The following is a 22477-nucleotide window of genomic DNA, read 5'->3' as shown; positions in this document are numbered from 1 at the left end:
AATCTTTGAAGGAAACTTTGGATAGATTCCGTTCTACCTTGTTTTATAGCAAACAAATTATCTTCTCTTTTCTTCAATCCGACTCCTCCCTGGAAGCGCAGCACAAAAACTCGACCTAGCTGGTCGAAACTCTTAATAGAGCCGCTTGGTAGCGCTAAGAACCAGTCCAATGCGGAACCGGTTAAAGAGGCGGCAAAACTTTGGCACATGGCTGCCTCATTATGCTTATAGATTGACATGGTCGAGTTGTAGCGAGTGATGTGATGTTTTGGACATTGCGATCCGTCGAACAATGTGAAAGTAGGGCATTTGAAGCTTTTTGGTATTTCCGCCTCAGAGATAGCTTGGATGAAAGGTCTTCCTTCAGAAAAGCATATAGCTCATCTTTGTTTGGATCGTTTAACTTCTTTAGCTTCTCGTCTAACTCTTTGATTTGTTTGCTCATGCGCTCTTCTCGCTGGCTCAGTCCGGGATCAACTCTTTTGTCTTTTGGTACTTTGAGAGGATTGTTGCTACTTCCTCGATCGTTATCTTCGTCGATCAGAGGGTCTTTATTTGGAATTTCTTTCTTAGACGCCCGAGACTTCTCGCCTACCTTCTCTTTTAACTTTTGTCCGTTTTCTAGAGACGGTCGAGGCGTTTGATCGGGAATGACTAGGTGGTTATTCTTGCTTCCCTCAAATACTTTCTGAGTATTTTTAGGGTCTGCATTCGGGGCAATTATATGACCCATGGCCATCCTGACTAGTTCATTCAAGGAGGATATTTCATCTCGAAGCTTTGTATGTTCCTTCTGGAGTGTCTCAACTTGATTTGCTAATGCTCCTTGACTCGGGTGTTCGGGGTTTTTCTCCCCTTGATTGGGATTTTTCTCCACCTGGTTGGGATTAATCTCCACCAGATCGGGAATTACCGATTTTTCAGGTTGAGGATTTCGCTTCGAAGCATCATCATCAACCTCCTTCTGGTTTACGATCTTCACTTTTGATCGCACCATGACTTTTTGATGCAATTCCCACAGACGGCGCCAATTGTTGATACGGAATCTCGCTCGTCCTTCCCTGTCACGAACCTGCAAGATACGAGCTCGACCTTGGGGGGTCGAGGTACGTCTCCGACAAACAAGTCAGTACCAATAATATGATCTCAACTACTCAATGGAGAATTCAAGTAATTGATCACACAAAGTATGAATACCTACCTCATAGTGTTTACCTGAGGTCCTTATATATTGTATGTTGATAGATTTATATTCGAAATATGACTCTTATATGAGTTGTACTCGGAATGTAACTCCATGAAGAGTCCCTTTTCCTAGTTAACTCTCTTCTCCAGTTGTTGGATAATAGGAGTCTACCTTCGTGGGGTTTCCTCATCCTATTTGATGAATATGCTTACCACTGTGGTCGGTCCTACCATGAACCGCTTGGTCGAACCTTGCTAGGTAACGAACCTAGTCGGATCGTGCAACCGCTGGTTCAAACCGGAAGATATAGAATGACCATTTTAGTCATTAATAGATAGCTTGCACGTCACTCTGGTGGCCATGGTTCAAGAACTCGCTCTCGAGATCCATCTCCCTAAGCCAAAAAAGCGATCTCGCTCGAGTTGACGAGATCTCTCTTTGAGATGTAGTATTTTTTCTCGGTCAACTGGAGTGAACTTGAGGGCCCGTCTCCGGGGTTTTAAGGGTAAGTTTAGGCTTAAAGTTTGTATTTAGCCTATTTTAGGCCTTTTGATGATGCTCATGGCCTTAGATTTGTGAGAAAACCACCCCAAGTATGAGTTCTAACTCGACCCTAAGTTTTTTTAACCAAAATGATGCAGGAATGAATATGCGAGGTTGTAAAACATGAAATATAGAACTATTAGGACATAAATGAAATGCCAGTGATGAGATACATCAAACAACTTGAATAGCAACAAAATTCCATCTATGAGTGCAATAGAACATCACTTTCTCATCTCTCGAGAATACAATAATACAACCATCAAAAGTTCAATATAAATTATAAGTTCATAACAGGAGTGTTGGATATGGCTGATGCTTCACATTTTGTTGTCAACGACCTTCCCCCTTATATTACTTTGGGCCTCAGGTCTTTGCTGTTCGCGCTTGAGCCCATGAATTGCTGTTGTGGGGGGAAAATAATGTCACCTTTGTTGAAGTTCTACTTGAAATGGGCTTGATTGATCTTCCTTTGGTGTTGTAGATGTGCTAAGAATAGTTGCAACTAAAGATGCGGCTGAAATCTGCAAGAAATCCAGTGAAAATAGAGTTTTGATGAGATTTGGCGAGAGAGAGCAAGAGAGGTCGAGAAATGACATCTCTCATTCGAGATAAGGGCCTTAAAAGGGTCTGGTTGGACCAGATTTCGGTCCAACCGAGATATCATGGCGAGAACTCAAGATGTCACGAGTTGTGAGAATTGTGAGATCTCGTAAGAGTTTTGTCTCGCCTTCTGAGAAAAACGAAATCTTGCCGAGATCTCAAACCATGCTTGTGGCAACTTTTGTAAGTCGGTTTATGAAGCCCATATTACATCAATGCTTTCTCCGAATGGACACTGCTGCTAGTATTTTGACTGCTGCTCAAAAGACCTATGGTAAAGTTGGAAGCATGACTCAAATCTATGAACTCCGCGAGCGAGATTATGAGCAAAAGAAGGGAGTCATCACTCTCTTAATATTACGAGTCTTAACGCATTGTGGTAAAAGACTGATCACTATAATACCTTTCAGCCCAACAATGCAGATGATATTGCAGCCTGTTGTGAACATGTAGATGCAACTTGAGTGTACAATTTCCTAGCTGGAGTCATGTGGAATATGACCCCATTTGGCTTCAAATTGTCAGTTGGGATCCTTTTCCTACTTTAGAGGAATCATATGCCTTTGTACCCACAGAACATTGTCGCTGTACAACTATTGTTCCTTCCTCTGCACCTGGCAGGTCAGTCCTGAAGACTCAAACTGGAACTAGTACAGAAGCACCAGAAGAAGATACCAAGTATGGACATTGTGGTGAACCATTGCATGTAAAAGCAAACTGTTGGAAATTACACGGAGAAGCTTGCAGACTTTGAAGTAAAATGAAAGGCTGGTCATGGAAAGAATTGCGGGTAGACTCAGGCCAATAAAACTGAAGCTGATCTGCTCTACTGAGTCTCTAAGCTCTCTACTGAAGAACTACAAGCTATTCGATGCAAGGTTGTCAAGGCGGCAAGGCGACCAAAGCGACTGGGGCTCCGCCTAGGCGATCAGGCCACAAAGCAGTGCCTAGGCTGCTTCCTCTATATTTGCCTCTGCTACCTTGGTCATCATCATGCCTGCTCATGCTTTTCTACCCTACCTTCTTGTGCTAGGATTGAATTTGACTCTGGGATTATATTCTGGGGAGACTTATTATATGATTGGTGTCTTGCACTCAATTCCATCAATATACCCTCTTTGAGGCTGTAGATCATCTGGCTGGTTCTTCCCTCTCCTATTCCATTTCCACCTAAGAATCCCTAGTTGAGTTGATGTTTGAGTTGTTTTGGTTCGTACTTTGAAGTCCTATTCAGTTTAGAATATTTTTCCTGTTTTCTCAGACCATGTATTCCTTTCCCTACTCAGAGTAGGTTACTCATTGATTGTAAAACATAAATAACCATTTGGGGCGGTGAATCTCTCAAGCTTGCAAGAGGGATTGTGTGAATGAGAAGTGAGAAGGTAGGTACCAAAAAAATAAAAATAAAAGGAACATGGTTAGTTCAAAGGAAATGTGAGTATGTGAATAAGGAAGAAGATTTAGAAAGATAAATAGATAAAAATAAATAAATAATAAAATAGAGATGTGTAAAGTGAGAGATGTTATGGGGAAGCAGGATAGAGCGAGACTGTGTCTAGAGTAGTAGCTATAATGTGAGAGAAGATTTAAAAAGAAGTAAAATAAATATTGAAAGAAGAACAAGAAATTGGAGATAATGGATGGGAGGAAAGAGGGAAATAGGGAAGGAGATGCATGAGATGGCTTTTATCATTCTCTTTCCTTTTTTTTCATGTATCTCTTTCTTGCACAATTCTTCTTCGTTGATTGTTTAGTTGCTGCCCAATCTAGGTTGATCTGTAATTTTGAATGCGAAAATTCCTCCAATGCTTTTGGTGGTTGAGTAACACTCTTTCCTAGCCTTCCCTTGATCATATGTGTGTTGACCTGTGGGTAGATTAGTGTCTGAATTTGCATCAAATCCATTGAAATAACATCAGTTCTGCAGTCAGCTTGTAGCCTGTACATGTGTCTTTAAAAATTGAAAAGAAGAAGAAGAAAACAATAGTGTAGCATCATTTATCATAAACAAGGTTTGAGGTCTTGAAATATCTCGTGAGGATTCGTGAGACCTCGAGTCAAGATTAGGTTCTATAAAGAAAAAAAAAAATCTTGGGGAGCTAGATATTGGTTTGACCAGGATCTCGGTTTCTAGTCTTCCATTTAAATCCCTGGTCTTGTTGAGTCGAGATGAGATATCGCGCTGGTCTCGACTATCTTGACCTCCTCTCAACCTCTTTTCTTCCCAGCTGTTGCTCTTCCACTTTTGGCCAGATGTCTTGTTGAAAACTGCTTGGATCTTCCCCTGCACTACATCAACTCCATCTAGCTCTTCTACAACAAGTAACCAACAAGGATCTAGTGATTAAGCAAGATGATTTTTCTCTTTAAATTCATTTTTTTCCCTTCCAAATACTATGTTCTACATTAGGTGCTTCATATGGAGTAAATGTATATTGAATATCTTTAGGTATTAAGGTTCAAGAGACACTTGGTTGGATATTATATGGATACAACCATGTGTCCTACTGCCCCACTTGAGGTGGGGGATGCTATTCTTGAAAACTTGATGGAGTTGGCTGAACGATGTAGAGGACCGACAGGACCTGAGCCGGGTCAAGGTGGTGCTGGTGCTGGTGGAGCAGGAGTTGGAGGAACTGCTTAGTTATCGACTTCATTTCACACTTGTGCTCTTGTGGTGTAACTTATAAGTACATTAATGTCGTAATGTCGTGATGTGGAATTGTGAACAATTGAACATGCGACTTTAAACCTTTATGTTTTCATTTATATCAATTAAATGATTTGTATTTCATTCCTTCAGCATTTTGTTTTCAAAGCTAGGGTTGAGTTTGAACTTGGAACGTGGAACTCATATACACACTTGTTTCTCACAAATCTAAGGCCACCACCATTTTTAGAATTCCTAAATTAGGATAGGTACCAAATTCCAGCCCAACCTGGCCACTAAACCAAGATGGGCCCTCAAGTTCACTGGTGTTGAGCTTGGAATTTTTACCAGATCTCGGCTGAGATCTTGCTAGTTCTTGGTTTTTTTGCTGGCCGAGATCTAATTTGAGACTGAGATCTCAAACCATAGATATTATATTAAGGTAAGCATAGTTATCTATCGGATCTGCTCTTAGCTTCTTCGAGTCCGTCTCTGGTCTTGAGGTCAATCTCGACAAGTCCACCATCTTCCTCTCTGGAGTTTTTGATTCTCTGCGCTCCAATCTCCTAAATCTTTTTGGTTTCAAGCCTGGTTCCTTCCCTGTTGTCTATCTTGGTCTTCCCCTTATCCCGGGTAGGCTTTCCCGCCATCACTGCTCTCCCATGTTGGATTACATCCGAATGAGTCTTCAACTCTGGAAAAGCCGGCTCCTCTCTTTTGCTGGTCGGGTTGAGCTGATTTGATTTGTCCTCCGATCCTCCTACCTCTATTGGTGCGGTATCTTCCCTCTTCCCAAGTCTATCTCGTCGGCAATGGAGTCAATCTTTTGTGCTTTTCTCTGAAAAGGTCAGGAATCCTCACGATTCCTCCGCCCATCAGTTGGTCCAACGTTTGTCGGCCTAAGGCTGAGGGGGGCCTAGGAATCCGTAGGATCAAAGATGTCAATTCTACTACTTTTCTTCGTCTCGTATGGAAAATTGTTTCTAAACAAGATTCCATTTGGGTCAATTGGGTCTATTCCTATCTCCTCAAATCGGATTCTGTCTGGATTGTCCCTATCCCTTCCAATCCTTCTTGGATTTGGAGGAAGCTCCTTCTTCTCAGACCCCTTGCCCTCCCTGCCATTACAATCCAAATTTCGTCGGGCCTCTCCAAGAAATTCTGGCTAGATCCGTGGCATCCGATGGGAATTCTCCTCACTCTTCTTTCCCCCCGCACTGCCTATGACACCCGCGTCCCCAAGACCTCTCTTATCAGATTTCATCACCAATGGTTCTTGGACCTCTGCCTCCACCCTTGCCTCACACAAGTCTGGAATTCCCTCCCTCCTAATATCCCCTCCACCCAAGTTCCTTAATTTGTGACCGGATAGGTAAGCTTGTCTTTGGCGCCATGATCCACCATCTTTGGTGGGAGCGGAATCTCAGGCGTTGGACTTCTAAATCACGCTCTCTTGATTTAATTTGGAATGTGATTTATTTTGATGTATCGGTGAGGCTCTTTGTATTTCCCCATCCCCCGGTTGTGGATTCCCCAAGTAACAGGCTCATTGTTGTCTCCTGGGGTCTCAACTCCTAAATCCTCCCTTCTCCCTAATCCTTCCCAGTTCGGTTCGTTGTTTGTTTAATATCATTATTTATTCATCCAAAAAAAAAGGCGGCAAGGTGACCAATGCATTTGGAGTCCTTCCTAAATGCCATGGCAATTAGGCAACTGCAAGGCGTTGCCTTGGTGAACAAAGAGTTTTAGTGTACATTTTTTCAATATGACCATTTTATGTGGCACAAATAACATACTTGAACTTATAGAATTCTAGTTATAAGCAAAACAAGCATTAAAAAGTCATAATAATGCAATATCATCATCGAAAAAAGCATAAGTTCATTTCATCATAATACAACAGCCGTATAGCATAATAGCATATGATTATGATTTATATAAATATGAAAATGAAAGTAGGAATTATGCTTACCTCTGTAATGTCAAAATGTTAATGATTTTGTTGGTGAATATGGAATAATGTCCCCCCCCCCCCTTCTTCTAATCTAATTTCTGACATGTACTGATTGATTTGGTCTCTTTTTTGTTAGACCTTTTAATCTTAAAATTATCTCATGCTTCTCATAAGGTACTAACTTTAGAAAAATTCAGAACAATGAAATCTAAGTACAAAAAGTGAAAAAAGTGATTGGTCAGTCCATAAGGCATCAATATGGTGTACAAGGTGGCAACTTGGCACTGCTTAAAGATTAAGGCGTGGATTATTGCCTTTGTGCTCATAAAACACCTTGTCACCATGCATAGATTGCAGGGGATGTAAGGAATCAAATGGCTATGAATGTATAAAATATGCATAAACACTGATTTTTTGTGCCTCTGTTTTTAAGGTTGTGTTACAGTGATATTGCATGATGTTGAGATGTAGGTCATTGCTCGAGCAAAATTTGGTCTTTCACTTGGAGGAACTTGCCCTGATTTATTTTTAACCAAGGACAAAAATGGGTCTTTCAGTTCTGAAGCCAATAACCTGGAAGTTGATCTTTTGAAGACCACTTCATCATGTCCTCGCCTGGTTGAGTGGAATGTATATTTGTTGAAAGCTTATCACCCTCTATTACTTCAGGATTATCGACAAATGTTGCTGAAGGCTAGAACAGATGTCAGTGATGCTATTTCTGTAAGTTCTTGGTAGAAATTAAGACTAAGAGTAGATGTCTTGTTACTTTGTGTCAATTCTACTCAAGTTGGAGTAAGCAAATTCCCTGGTCTAACTAGTTGCGCCTTCTAATTTTCTGCATCCTTCTGTTCTTTCTAGAACCTGATTTTATGTCATGCCAAATGTTTTTTCCTTTATATCTTAATTGGTCACATAAGTTCAATGGGTTTGTCCTTTCTCCCCAGGAAATCAGGAGAAAATTTCAAGGGAGAACGGGAATTTGAAAAAACAGACCAGATTTACATCTTGCATCTGTATAAATGCAATATGAGTGGAGCCCTCTGAAATTACAATATGCCTTCTTTACGTAGACATTTAAAATTAATTAATTCTCTGTTCTTAAAGGTTCTTATGGTGTTTCATTCTCATATTTTCAGGTTGGTAAAATTGAAGCAGCAGATCCTGTTCCAGTTGATATTTGTATTGCTAATAAAACTAGAGTGTTGGTTATTACTGGCCCCAACACAGGAGGCAAAACTATCAGTCTAAAGACAATTGGATTAGCTGCTATGATGGCAAAGTCAGGTTATTGTTACCTTCTTACTCACTTTTTCTTTAGAGCTGGGTGCTGGCATATTTCAAGATCTTGTCTTGTCTCGGTATCTCGACCCTACCAAGATGGCTGAGATACTGAGATTTTGGCTGAAATTTGTGGTATATTCCAGTGGCTTTTAGCCACTTTTTTGGTTCTGATTTTTCATGGGCAGCCTAGGTTTTGGCCGACAACTACGTATCCTTGCTTTCTTGGTTGCTTTGGTTAAAAACAACCTACGATGTTCCCTTGCGTTTGCACTCTTTCTTACTTGTCTATGTTCGAATCTGAATGTATTTTTCACACGTCTATGTATTCTTATAGAAACCCTTCTTTAGGCTATATTAGTACATTTAAATGATCATATTGCAAAAATAGTACCTAGATGGCTAGATAGGTGTTTTGTATTCACCATTGATTGGTAGTATGCAGTTGAATCCTCACTTTTAATCGCACATATATACATGGGTTATGAACTCAAGAGCATAAACAGTAATCACTTTAAAGTTTTAAACAGGTGATGAAGTGAATCAAACAGTATTACATATTGTCAAATATTCGTAATAATTAATCATATAATTTTCACAGACATCATCACGTCGTACTCTCCTAAACTCTTAATACAATTGTTTAATACTTTGTGAAAGTTTGATGGAACTGATGTGCATTGTTCTTTGAGTACACTTACATAGGATATGAATCACCGAATTGTGAAGAAATCCCTTGATCCAATGTGATAAGTCATATGATGCCATTCATAGCATGTAAAACTGGTGGTTAGATAGGAGAAGATTTCATCCAATAACATTATTCAGCATGTCTCTTTGAGTGGAGTCGCACTTAATTCTAAAATTCCTGAAAATTTTTTATCTGGAATTTCCAAAATTTCAAGATTCAAATATCAAAATTTTCCGAAATCTCGGTCGTGTATTGGTCCATTTTCATTTTGACCCACCATCTTGTTTCTGTGTGGTTGAAGTTACCAAATTCGCTGAAATTTCTTTGAGATTTAATACATGATTGGTTAACCATAGACATAAAATTCATTCCCAGGGCCACAGTTTGAAAGAGCATACAGCATCATTGCACAATTAATAATTAGGTTGGATGAGCTTTTTGATACCTAAGATATTTATGATTTTGTTTGCTAATCCATTAGGGGTTGACAAGTAGTAGGCTATTTGCAAGCTGATCATGCACTGGATTTCACTTTGTTGTTGATTAGCAGTTTAGCACTGCCATAAAGCCCATACCTTGTAACAGCACTTCCCACTTCCATTCCCCCAACGCCCCACCTGACCCCTCCCCTCCTCTCCCCACCTCCCCAAAGAAAAAGAAAAAGAAAAAAAAAAAAAATAGGAGGGTTGGTTTGATTTGTCCAATAATCATCTCAAGGGGCCTTATTTTAATGTCGAGATCTATGCAAAAACAACAACAACAACAACAACAACAATAAGACTTGTCCCAACTAAATGGGGTCGGCTACATGGATTCTTGCCCTCCAATCAGTTCTGTTCGAGGCCATGCTAGATGCAAGGCCTAAGCTATACATATCCTTTCTCACCACTTCTCCTAAGGTTATCTTAGGTCTACCCCTAGCTCTTCTAGTTCCTTCAATATGGATTATATCACTTCTCCGTACAGGAGCATTTATAGGTCTCCGTTGAACGTGGCCGTGCCACCTCAAACGACTTTCTTTAAGCTTATCACTTATGGGAGCAACTCGCAGCCCAACTCTAATATGATCGTTTATTATCTTATCCATCCTAGTTTTGCTACTCATCCATCTTAGCATCCTCATTTCTGCTACACTGAATTTATCTATATGATTCTTTTTAACAGCCCAACACTCTGCACCATACATCATAGCTGGTCGAACAACGGTCCTATAAAATTTTCCTTTAAGCTTTAATGGAATACGCCGATCACATAAGACCCCGGACGCACCTCTCCACTTCATCCACCCTATTTTAATTCATTGGGAAACCTCATCTTCCAAATCACTTCTTTTACTTATGATTGAACCTAGGTACCTAAAACAATCACTCTGAGGAATCTCTTTATTGTCAAGTATCACCACCTCATCATTTGGCCGATCATGACTAAAGTTACAAACTAAATATTTTGTCGAGATCTATGCAAACTGTGTTCAAATTTCATAATCTGATGGCCAAATTCATACTTATTGTAATCCCACTTGGGCACATAGATCGAGAACTCACCCAATTTTATGGGATACCTTGCTATTTGAAAAGGCAAGGTAGTGAATTTAAAATCTAGTCCTAAATTGCAAGGTATTTTGGTAAACTTACGTCTTAGTTATACCAGATTTCAAACCAACTTGATACATGAGAGGACCCAAAACTCGATTGAGACAAGATATTTACCCTCAACTTGATGGAGTTTGTGGATTTTGCTAACTGTAGATTTTGGTCAACTAACTGTACATTTTGGTAAGCTTTCACCAGAAATTTAATTTGAGTGGCAATTGCAGATGATTGCTACTACATCTAGCCTAAATCTACTAACCTATGTAATCCAAATTCTAGGGTTTTGAGATGTGAAATTAAATCCCTAAAATTAGGGTTGCTTCATCATCCTCTAGTAGTGAACTAGCAAACAAAGAACTAATATGGGTAGGGTTAGGGAAAACTAGGGTTTAATCTCTAAGATGGGATAGATTTAGATTGATTGCCTCGGAGGGAAGGGGGTGGGTTGGGCTAGGGGATGAGCCGAAAGAGGACTTGGGGTTGGGTTGTTTTAAAAGAGTGGGTCGAGAGGGGGGAGATGAGGGATAGGCTTAGAGTGGGAGTGGGCATGGTAAAAAATTCGAGGGAAACTCAAGTTTCGACCGGGTGAAAATGGGAAACTTAGGTGAAAACTTGGGAAATTTCGAGGAAACCGAGGACTTTTCCGTTCAAGTTTCGACAGGTTTTAAAGAGTATTCTGGGGTGGGATTCTGTATTTAAGCTAATTAGAGTATAAAGAACACATTGGTTGTATTTTGCTAAAAAAATCAATGTAGATATGTCATTCAATATACATAACATCAATGTTGAGTTGTCCGAAAAGTATATTATAAACTTAACTACTTAAGCACATAACATTCAATATATAATTTCTAATTTCAAAATAGTTGACAATAAAAGGAAAATACAACTTAGCGCTAAGAGGAGTGCCAAGAGTGGATTGATCGTGTGAGCTGAGTAGTACTATGCCTATAACATCCTCTCCTCTAACCAACGAATATAGACATCACATGACATTTTATGCCTATGGTTGTCAAGGTAATCGACAGCTGTAACTTTATGAGTCTGGTCATCAACATGCTTAAGATAACCAGCCTGAGGGAATACACACTTTGGATAGGGAAGTCCTGACGGAGGGGGTATTTGTCGTGGTATTTGGGAAAATATGAAATAAACCAAAAGATTGAAAATTTGGGAAAGCTACAAAATTTACAGGAAAAAGTCCCAAGTTTTCATGAAATTTCCCAGGTTTCCACGAAATTTGGGATTTTTTTCTTTCTCATGAACCAGCTGGTCCAACTGGGTTGAACCAAGTTTCGACTGGTTTCGAGGTTTTGACAAGTTTAGATCGAAACTGAGGACTTTTTTTCGGTCCTCATGAGTTTCATTTTACATTTTCCAAAATGCAAAATTTCGACCGAATTTTGTACCATGGATGTGAAACCCAGCCCTAACCTAACCCTAACCCTGACCTGGAAACCCGATTATTTTTAGGTCCGAAGACCCGGAGTAAAGGAAGAAGCCAACTATGAGCCATCCCAGTAGGAAATATGGAGTTTTGACTCTGAACCCATGGATGTTGATGTTGGTGTTCCAATCTTAGAAGTCTGTGTAGATTTGGAAAGAAAGCTGCACTGTCTTGAAGATGAGATTAGTTGAAGGACTTGGAGTATTATCTGACTTGGTTTGAAGGCATTTCTACACACTAGGTATGTCACTTGATGTGTGTGCAAAAGCCCTTGAGGTTTAGTGTCCATTTGATCCTTCAATTCCCTGTTTGAACTTTGTTGACCTGATTGGTCGATTGGGTCAGTAGACCAATCAATCGACCAATGGTGTGTTAAATCCGAGAAACTCTAATTTTAGGGTTTTTCACTCTCTATTTAAACACACTTCGTGTTTCATAGTGTCCTCTGCCTCCTAAACACTTTGAGAACTTGAGAAAACTCTTTGAAACTCTATTTGGTGATTTAGAAGATTCCTCTGCCAGATCTGAAGTTTCTCATCTCCGATCTGTCAGTCTAAGGTTAGTATCTCTTCTGTATTGTAAATTATTCTTTCTTCGATCTTGTTCTTGATTGAGATTGGGAAGAAAATGCTGCATTCTTGCAACCATCTCTTCCATAATCTTATTCTTTTCTTTAGGGTTTATGATCAGCATGGAGATCTCAACCCTAATTCTTGTAGGATCCATTTGAAACCCTAGTTCTTCTTATGGATCTGATTTCGTAACCATTTAGATCTAATTTTCATAACATACTTGTACTTGATTCTGATTACCTTTTATTGGATGAGATCTAAATCATCCCTTGCCTCTTCTGTGAGTTCCATAGTTTATTTTTATCGAATTCTAGGGTTTTTCTCCTAATTGGGGAAAACCATGATTTTAATTGAAGGTAATGTTTTTGATCATTATTAGTGCCCGATCTTTACTCCCTTAGTGTTAGAATATTATCATATAGTTTTCCTCCAAGTTTCGTGAAGTTCCGAACCCTGTAGATTGAGTTTCGGATTAGAATTCCCGTACTTGCTTCGTACTGACTCGTTGGTCGAACTGGGTTAGTAGATCAATCAATCGACCAACGAAGGCAGTAGCTTTGTTTTTCTCTCAGTTTGATTCGTTTGCTCTCTGATCTTGTAGGCATCTTTCCTAATGTTGTATCTATGATTGTTAGGGGTTTACTTACTAAGTTTGGAGCCTCTTTCTTTGATCTTTGGATTATCTTCGACGATAATCAAGGTAAGGACGGTTATTTCATAATAACATAGATTGCGTACTTTTTGGTTTCTACTTTAAGAAACTCTGAGTTTACTTACTGTTCTTGTATTTTATACTTCTGATGTACTACTGTAAGTACAGTAGCACTTCATTTATGTCTTCTTTTTCATTATTCAAGATTATATGAAATGCTTATATTGCATATGGTTTAATGATGGGATTATGCTTTTACATTCTCTCTGTATGACGAGTTGTTGATTTTGTATGTTATGACTGATATGAGAATGTGGTTGAATAGGTATGGTTTGGGATTGAGAGGTGTCCTTTTGACGCTTCTGTCCTTGGACATCAACGGAAATAGAATGGGATGTTTCCGGGGTTGCCCATTGACACTTTCTTGAACCATTGGTTGTCATACTTAGGGTTGTCTAGTAGTGTTTGGCTAGGATGTCCCCGTTATGTCAGACCTAGTCGGAGGGGTATTGAGACCGAACGATCCGTGGTAGCAATGCGGATTCTTGGGCGCTCAAGACCGGTAACCAACCCGTTAGAGGACAGGAATCACATTGTGGGGGCCATTTATGGGTAGGGTTGCATATGGATAGACTTGGGCTCATGGGCGCTCAAGACCGGTGAGTTATATCCGTGAGAGGACATGAGAGCTTCACGTTTACTATATGTGGATGATCTATAGGGTTGAGGAGTCCGTAGTCCGAGAGGGAATACGCTGACTCTAGTGTGAAGGATACCGGAAAGGATCCCGAGAGGGGAGGAATGGACGTATCTGGAAGGCTGGAACTGAGTAGATGACTTGCATTGGGCTAGGCTTAACCCTGACATGCGCCAATACTTAGACCAATGGTGATGTGAGAGAGCGGTGACTTAACCCCCAGCCATGGATTTTCCGAGAGGGATGACGGACCCATTACCAACCGGAGCCGAGTGACTGAGACCTTCCCAAAGAAGTACGGTGCTATGACTTAAAGCATGTCTGCCAATAGAGACCAGCATACATAGAGTTTAGATGCATACATACATTATCTGTTTCATATTGCATTGCATCTTGTTATGATCTATTGTATGTTATTTATGTTGTTATGAGTTAACTTGCCTTGCTGAGTTCATTCGAACTCACTCCTTTTTGTACAATCTTTTTGTTAGATTATTCTAAAGGTAGTGGCTACTATGAAGGACAGTACGATGAAGCGCAAACCGATGAAACGTACTACACGCAAGGTATTGGCAACTATGAAGATAACCATGATGATTCATCGGGCGATCAAGTTGCATACTACGATTAGACGTAACGTAGAGTTGGAACATCTCTGTTGGATTGATGAAGTCCATTACTTTGAAGATGTTATCTATAGGATAGAAAACTCGTAGTCCAGTTGATTTCTTTCCTTACTTTTATGTAGAAACAGTTGTAATTCTGTTTAGACTTACGTGCTACATTCCGCTGCAACTGTGGAGTGAGATCTGCCTCACTCTACTTCTTTTTGATGTGCTTACATCTGGTATCATTTCCGCACTTTGATTATACTCCTATTTATTTCCTGATTTGATCTTTTATTTGTAATATTATACTTGATTTTATCTGTTCATAATTATGTTATTACATATGTGGGAGGATGATTTCCTCGATACTTGATCTTCAGGGCTGTGGATCACACACCCGGGTATGCCAGTTAGGGTACCGGCTGGGGGGATGTGACAATGGGAGTGGGTAAAAAGGGGAGCTGCCGAGGCCCACAGGAGAGTGAGAATTAGTGCAAGAGGGAGGTTAGGAATATGGGAGAGGAAAGAGAGAGGAGGAAGCATGGGAAGGCAAGGGCTTAGTCGCTAGTTGCTGTTATTGAGACAGGGAAGAAAGAGGATATCTGGAAGGGGAAAGGAGTTAATTAGATTGAGGGGAAATAGCAAAGGGACATACCGTAGTTTTGTGAAAGTCAAAGATGACAACGGAGGGATGGGTGTGTACATTGAAAGTCAAAGAAACGACGGTGGCATTGATGTGAATTGCCGACAATGAAGAGGACGCTGGAAGTAGCTTACAAAAAGAGAGAGCAGTTTCAATGTAGGGTGCATTGATGGGTTTCAAGCAGTTACTTTGAAGGGTCTTCATTGTCTGCCAGGAGGGCAAATCTGTTCTAGCAACACAATTTTGCCTTACTGGTCCTCTCGATGAGGTTCGGGAGCAGCATGTCACTAGTGCGACGGTGGTACAATTGTTAATGGCGCTACTCAAGGATGTGTTAATCAATAACGAACAGGGACCGTCTCGATTGCGGTTTGGTCAGTGGTAGCTGGAGTTACCACCAGTGACATTTTGCTAGATATGAATCCGTCAAATGCCCGAAATGTTTACATTGAGAGCAATGTGGGGGAGCCAATCGTATGTCAATTACATGAACACATGCACAGTCTCAACTTTAATGGAGACCGAGGTGGAGAGCGGAGTTGTCACGGAGAAGTCAACATAGATCTTGGCGTAGGAAAGCTTCTCTAATCACATGATGTTGGAATTTCATTGGAGAGGGTACACATCACCGAGCCGATTCTACAAAGACATTCTTTATTCTAGAACTCCAAAGGCATCCAAGGAGGGGGATCCATAGAGGAAGGGAGTTGTCGTTTGACTTCTGCAACATGTAGGATGGTTCCCATTGGCCACAAAGAATAGGCTTGTTAGCGACGTATCATGAGGCTCTGTCAAGAGTAGCTTCTTTTGCAGCCATGGAGGAAAACTTAAAAGAGAAATTAAACTATTGAGGAGCTACGTTACTTAAAGAGGAACAAACTAGTACTGAGCATGGTTGTCAAAGTGTCCTTAGCCACCTAGGTGGCAAGGCGATTTTTCAATTGCCTTATTTTGAGCCGCTTGGCTGACGTGCTGTTTTTTGAACGCTTTTTCACCTAGGCACTCTTTGTCGCCTTATGTGACTTATTGCTACCTAGACGCTAAAGCAATCACTTTTTTTGACATTTTATACATACCATTTTTTTTCTTGATTTTATTTTTTAAATCAAAATTTATTCTACAGAGTCGTATACAAATCGGAATCGAGAATCAATGAATTATTAATGGACAATCACTTGGAAATCGGAATAATGTGATTTATTAATTTATCATGTTGAGTAAAAAAAGTGGAAAAAGGGACATCAATTCCGATAAGAAAATCATTCGTTTACTTTTAAAAAAATTATGTTAAAAATAGTTTGGTCAAATAATTTCACTAAACCATATATGAATATCATATATCAGATGAACTTACATTTGTGTTCTTTTTTGGATAATTTTTCGTAATTTTAATTCTTGAATGCTTTTTTTTTTTGGGATGAATGTAATTATTGAATGTTTGTTTAACTTATTATGGAAAGTAATTATATTGAGAAGTAGTTGTATTGAAATTTTTTTTACCCAACTGCTTTGGTTGCTATATTTTTGCCTAGGTGCCGCTTTTTCGCCTAACCACTTAGTCGTAGCCCCAACCGCTTTGGTCGCCTTGTCGCCTTGACAACCATGCTACTGAGGAGCTTAGTATCCAAACTTTGGATCTTCCATTGCTTGGAGTGGGAGTTCTTGACCATGGTGAAGGGGGGGGGGGGTTGCTTCCAAGCAATTGTCCTATGAGGGCGTGGCTTCAAATACGTTGTAGTTGGGCAAACAGCTCAGAGAGGGGTGGAATGAAATTGAGAGTAAAGATCCAAGAGAGGCGATGGGGTGGGAGCAAGGAGTGATTACTAGGTTCTGTGAGTAGTGGGGCAAGGAGGGGAGGAAGGGACATTGGGGGTGGGGTTTTAAAGGTCATCAGAGGTTGAAGGGGAGGCTAGATAGGTTGGGGGGGGGGGCTTAAGCTCCTTTGTTATTACTGGAGGGGGTGGGAGGAAGAGACATCAATGGTGGGGCTTTAGAGGTCATCGGAGGTAACAAGGGTGGCTAGAGTAGTCATCCATTTTATTGAAGTTATTTTACATGAAATATATAATTTGATTACTTTTTATGACTAGATTATGTCTAGAATAGTGTACTTCAGACTTTTTTTATGCGGTGAGTAAATAATTCATTTAAAACCCCAAGAACGTGAAAAGAGGGCACATGGAGAAAAAAAGGCTCCAAGGTTAAGGAATATGCCAAGGAGGTAAGCAAAGAGATATATCTAGATCTTAGGTAACAATTAAGTGCTTGCTACTTGGGGAGTCTAGTAATCCTTGTTGGCAGGAAAGAGAGAGTTTGGAACTATCATGGTTAAAGGTGGCCTTCTAAATTTGGTTAAGAGAACAAGATTTGGTAGTCCATTGTTTGAGTTTGAGCTCCTCCTTGACATGTGAAATAGCATGATGTAAACTAAGGATGTAGGATTTAATTGATTGGTGTTAGAGCATCAATATTTGGGCCACCTTCTTCTAGTCATATGAGATGAACAACCCTACAATTATTTTTCTTCCATTTCTTCTTCTCAAGTGTTTTAGTACTAACCGTGTCTGTTGCTAAAAATTGTTTATAGTGACGATAGGTCCACAATTCCGTTTTTGGTGACTAGTGGGTTGAGCAATTCATAGTGGAGCAGCCAAAGACCATGAAAGAGAGGTTAGAGGCAGCATTCGGTCAAAGTGAATTGCTTCAAAGAAACCCAACCCCAACCCCCCCCCAAAAAAAAAAAAAAAAAAAAAAAAAAAAGAAAAGAAAAAGGGTTTTGAGTGATTACAAGAGCACGCGCAAAGAAATTTAAAGAAACGATTCATAGGCTCGTTTACTCCGCCAGTGTTTTGCTGCCGGTCCCAAGCCCGGGTAAAGCTATAATTTTGGGAAAATATGGATGGATTAATGCAAGGAATTCATCAAGGAGAAAAAATTATCATAGGAGGTGATCTAAATGGACATATTGGAAAAGATTAAAGAGGCTATGAGAGTGTACATGGAGGATATGGTTTTGGAGAGAGGAATGAGTAAGAGATTTCAATTTAGATTTTGCTATTGCTTTTGATCTATCTATTATAAATACTTACTTCAAGAAGAGAGATGAGCATTTAATTACCTGCAAAAGTGGACATCATAGAGCCAAATAGATTTCTTCCTAACTAGAAGTACTGATAGATTGTTGTGCAAGGATTGCAAGGTGATACCGGGGAAAGCTTAACTGCACAACATAGACTTGTGGTCTTGGATATGTGCTTAACCCCAAAAACTCATAAAAGGTCCAAGGTTAATTATCCCAGGATAAGATGGTGGAATTTGAAAGGAGAGTGCTTGAAATCCTTCGTTAATGAAGTAGTCAAACAAGGAAAGTGGGATTTTAAGGGGGATACTAATGCGATGTGGAATGAGATGACTATGTGTATCAAGAAAGTGGCTAAAGATGTCCTAGGTGAATCAAAAGGAAAGCTCCACTCTTATAGAGAGACTTGGTGGTGGGATAGTGAGGTTCAAGCTGCCATTAGGAATAAGAAAGCTAGTTTTAAGACATGGCAAAAAACTAAGGATATTGAAGATCTTCAAAGGTATAGGTTGGATATGAAGCTAAGAAAATTACATGAAAAGCAAGGGAAAAGAAGTATGAAGAGTTATACATTATGTTGGGCACGAAAGAAGGGGGAAAATCTATATATAAGATAGCTAAGATGAGGGATAGGAAGAGTAGAGATCTTGACCGTGTTAGATGTATTAAAAATGGAGATGGTAAAGTATTAATATGTGATGAGGACATTAAGAAAATATGGGAAATCTATTTCTTTAGTCTACTAAATGAGCATACTTCAAGCACTTATTATTCGGAAGATCACACTTTTTACCAAGGCACCAATTTTCAAACTTATATACGTAGAATTTCAATGTCTGAAGTAAAAGAAGCCCTAAGGAGGATGAAACTCGGCAAGACACAAGGTCCTGATGAAATCTCAATAGAAGTATGGAAGAGCTTAGGAACCCATGGACTAGTTTGGTTGACTAAGTTGTTTAATAAGATTATGAGCACAAGGAAAATGCCAGATGAATGGAGGAGAAGCATCGTGTTTCCAATTTACAAAAATAAAGGAGATATTCAAAGCTGTAATAACTATAAGGGCATTAAATTGATGAGCCATAAATTATGGGAGAGAATAATTGAAACCCGTTTGAGTTACTTAACTACAATTACGGAGAACCAGTTTGGGTTTATGTCAGGATATCTAATTACCTAATTAGGAGACTTATGGAAAGGTATAAAGAATGTAGGAAAGACCTTCATATGGTATTTATTGACCTAGAAAAAGCTTCTGATAGAGTCCTTAGAGCGTTAATTTGGCAAGTACTATAGAAAAGAAGTGTTGCAAATAAATATGTAGAGATAGTTAAGGATATGTATGATGGTTCGGTGACAAGTGTAAGAACAGGGGGGGGGGGGGACAAAGTAATGAATTCCCAATTACAGTTGGGCTACATCAAGGATCAACTTTAAGTTCATATCGTTTTGCACTTGTAATGGATGAATTAACCAAAGACATTCAAGATGAGGTCCCTTGGTGTATGCTTTTTGTTGATGATATTGTGTTGATTGATGAGACTCAAGTGGGGATTAATACCAAATTAGAATCATGGAGAGCAAATTTGAAATCAAAAGGCTTTAAACTAAGTAGAACGAAGATAGAATATCTAGTTTGTAACTTTAGTCATGTTCGGGTAGACGATGAGGCGGTGATACTTAATAATAAGGAGATTCCTCAGAGGGAATGTTTTAGGTACCTAGGTTCAATCATAAGTAAAAGAGGTGATTTAAAGGATGATGTTTCCCAAAGAATTAAAATAGGGTGGATGAAGTGGAGAGGTGCGTCCGGGGTCTTGTGTGATCGGCGTATTCCATTAAAGCTTAAAGGAAAATTTTATAGGACCATTGTTCGACCAGCTATGATGTACAGTGCAGAGTGTTGGTTTGTTAAAAAGAATCATATAGATAAACTCAATGTGGCAGAAATGAGGATGCTAAGATGGATGAGTGGCAAAACTATGATGGATAAGATAAGGAATGATCTTATAAGAGTTGGTTTGAGAGTTGCTCCCATAAGTGATAAGTTTCGAGAAAGTCGTTTGAGGTGGCATTGCCACGTTCAACAGAGACCTATAAATGCCCCTGTACGGAGAAGCGATATATTCCAAATTGAAGGAACTAGAAGAGCTAGGGGTAGACCTAAGATAACCTGAAGAGAAGTGGTGAGAAAGGATATGAATAGCTTAGGCCTAGTATCTAGCATGGCCTCAAACAGAACTGATTGGAAGGCAAGAATCCATGTAGCTGACCCCATTTAGTTGGGACAAGGCTTATTGTTGTTGTTGTTGAACTTATCAAGTCTGTGTCAATCTCAATTCTGTATTTTTAACTTTCCTGGGCAATATTCCGCATTATTGTTGCGGGTCTCAAGGCACATTGCTTGGGATTTGCATAAAGTTTTGCCCCTGGTTACACCATATTATGGCACATTCTGGTGAGATCTCAGTTATTTGGCATACTCGTTTCTGTCTTGACTTGGTGGTGGGTTTCGGTGGCCGTATGGGCAACTAAGGTCCTAGAACTTGGCATCTAAGTATCTTTCTTATTATATGCCTTCTAAATGCACTTGAAACATTAGTTTATACAAATCCAAACCCAAAGTGGGACTTTGACTTTGGCTTGTGGGTGTGTAGCTCATGATGTGGGTGAGCTCTACTGTAATTCCATACAATATTTAGAACACAATTAAAATAGAGGTGTAAAAGAATTTTTTTTTTTTTTGGCTGAATAAATAACTTTACTAAAATGTAAGAGAAGAGAAAATGTAGAAGGGATGGAAGAAGGGGGGAGCAACCTGCCTTCAAAAGGGAGACTGGCAGGAGTAGGAAAGTTCCCAAGCAACAGCAATGAACCTATTCCTTGGGTTATCTACAACAAGGGGATGGGGAATAGACTGCAGTCTGGAAGAGACATGAAAGCAGATGGCCTTCCAAATCATGTCAAGCGAATGTGATTTTTAAATCCTTCTCTTAAGGTTCTGCTCCCACCACAAATGGTGGATGGCGGCACAAAAAACTAGTTTACCAACTCGATCACAAATGGTCGACCCTTAATAGGTTTTCAAAATCCGAGACAAATCTCGAGCAAACCCATACAAATGCCTCGAACGAGGCCAAATGCAGGCAAGGGCTTTCATCCAAAGCTAAAAAGGGGTAAGTAAAGATGAGGTGTCCAATGCCCTTTGAACCATTCCAACAAAGAATGCAGTTGGGATTGATAGGGATTTGACAGCTAATGATGAAAACATGAGTGGGGAGGCTGTGGTTTAGGGCTCTCGTAAGGGTGAGAGAGTGGCGAGGGATGTGGCCTTTGAACCAAACCAAGGGGGCTTAGTTTTGGGAATGCAGGATGCATACACTGAGTGAAGAACATCGACCATTATGAATTAAATAATGAGACCATAGACCATTTAAGCATTAGGCACAATAGTCATTATAATACTGTGTGATGGTTTGACGGTTTCGTATTGTTAAAATCTTGGAAAAAATATAGATTAAACATAGTCAACTTTAAGTGTGTAACAACTATCTGTACCTCAAATTTCTTTGAGTTTGTACTAAGTGCTGAGTATGTTGTATATAACTAGAACTTTCCTTTCTTACTCTGATGATGTTAGGTTCAAGGTAGAGGAGGACCTGGTCAATCACCTCCTTAACTCCCTTCTGTAAGCTGTTTGATATTTTTTTCTTTGGTGTCATTAAAAAAAAAAAAAAAAGCGGTTTCTTTGAGCTCGAAGATTTTATGTTTGACCTCCATCATGTTGGAGCCTCAATTTTGAATATCCAAGCTTCAATCTTCAGTTGAGATTTGCTAAAACAGGCACGGAAGCTCACCTTGGAGGTTATTTTCTTTCACAGCTAAGCGAGAGGCAAGAAACAGGCAAGATTTTGTGCTGGGGTTGAAATCTGATTTAGTTAGCGACTTCTTATTTCCTTGGTATAGTCTATGTCAAACTGAGATTGAGATACAACCTGGATCTTTGTGAGATACAGAGATGTTGACTGAGATATTGTAAAATTCTTGTATTGCCTACTATCTCATCTTGAGACTTCATTAAACCTAGATTTTCATGGGTTCTTGTACTACGAGGAAAATTTCTCGTTCTCTTCAACCAGTATTGTGGTTGGGTGAGGTGCATCGTTCGAAAAATCCATAAATATTCGAACAAAAGCTTGTCAATCCTGTGATTTTGGTCTGCCATCAGAGTAGTGGCTGTTCAAGAGCTGATGTTAGTATGCTCAATTCCTGCTCACCA

General features: G+C 39.7%; 1 protein-coding gene across 4 annotated transcripts in view; it reads left to right on the top strand.

The window, feature by feature from the left end:
• The window catches only part of LOC149013969 (DNA mismatch repair protein MutS, type 2), a 162086-nt gene that overhangs the window by 63793 nt on the left and 75816 nt on the right, over positions 1-22477 (top strand). For all 4 annotated transcript variants that reach the window (XM_089158269.1, XM_089158266.1, XM_089158265.1 and 1 more), the window contains 2 exons: positions 7408-7659; positions 8076-8223. In XM_089158269.1, the coding sequence (XP_089014395.1) occupies positions 7408-7659; positions 8076-8223 (400 nt within the window). The remainder of the gene's footprint in view (positions 1-7407; positions 7660-8075; positions 8224-22477) is intronic.

This window comes from Hakea prostrata, chromosome 6 (genome assembly GCF_041222555.1).
Source record: "Hakea prostrata isolate BN-2017 chromosome 6, UWA_Hpros_2, whole genome shotgun sequence".
In the NCBI taxonomy this organism is placed as follows: Eukaryota; Viridiplantae; Streptophyta; class Magnoliopsida; order Proteales; family Proteaceae; genus Hakea; species Hakea prostrata.
This window is presented reverse-complemented; position numbering and strand designations above follow the sequence as displayed.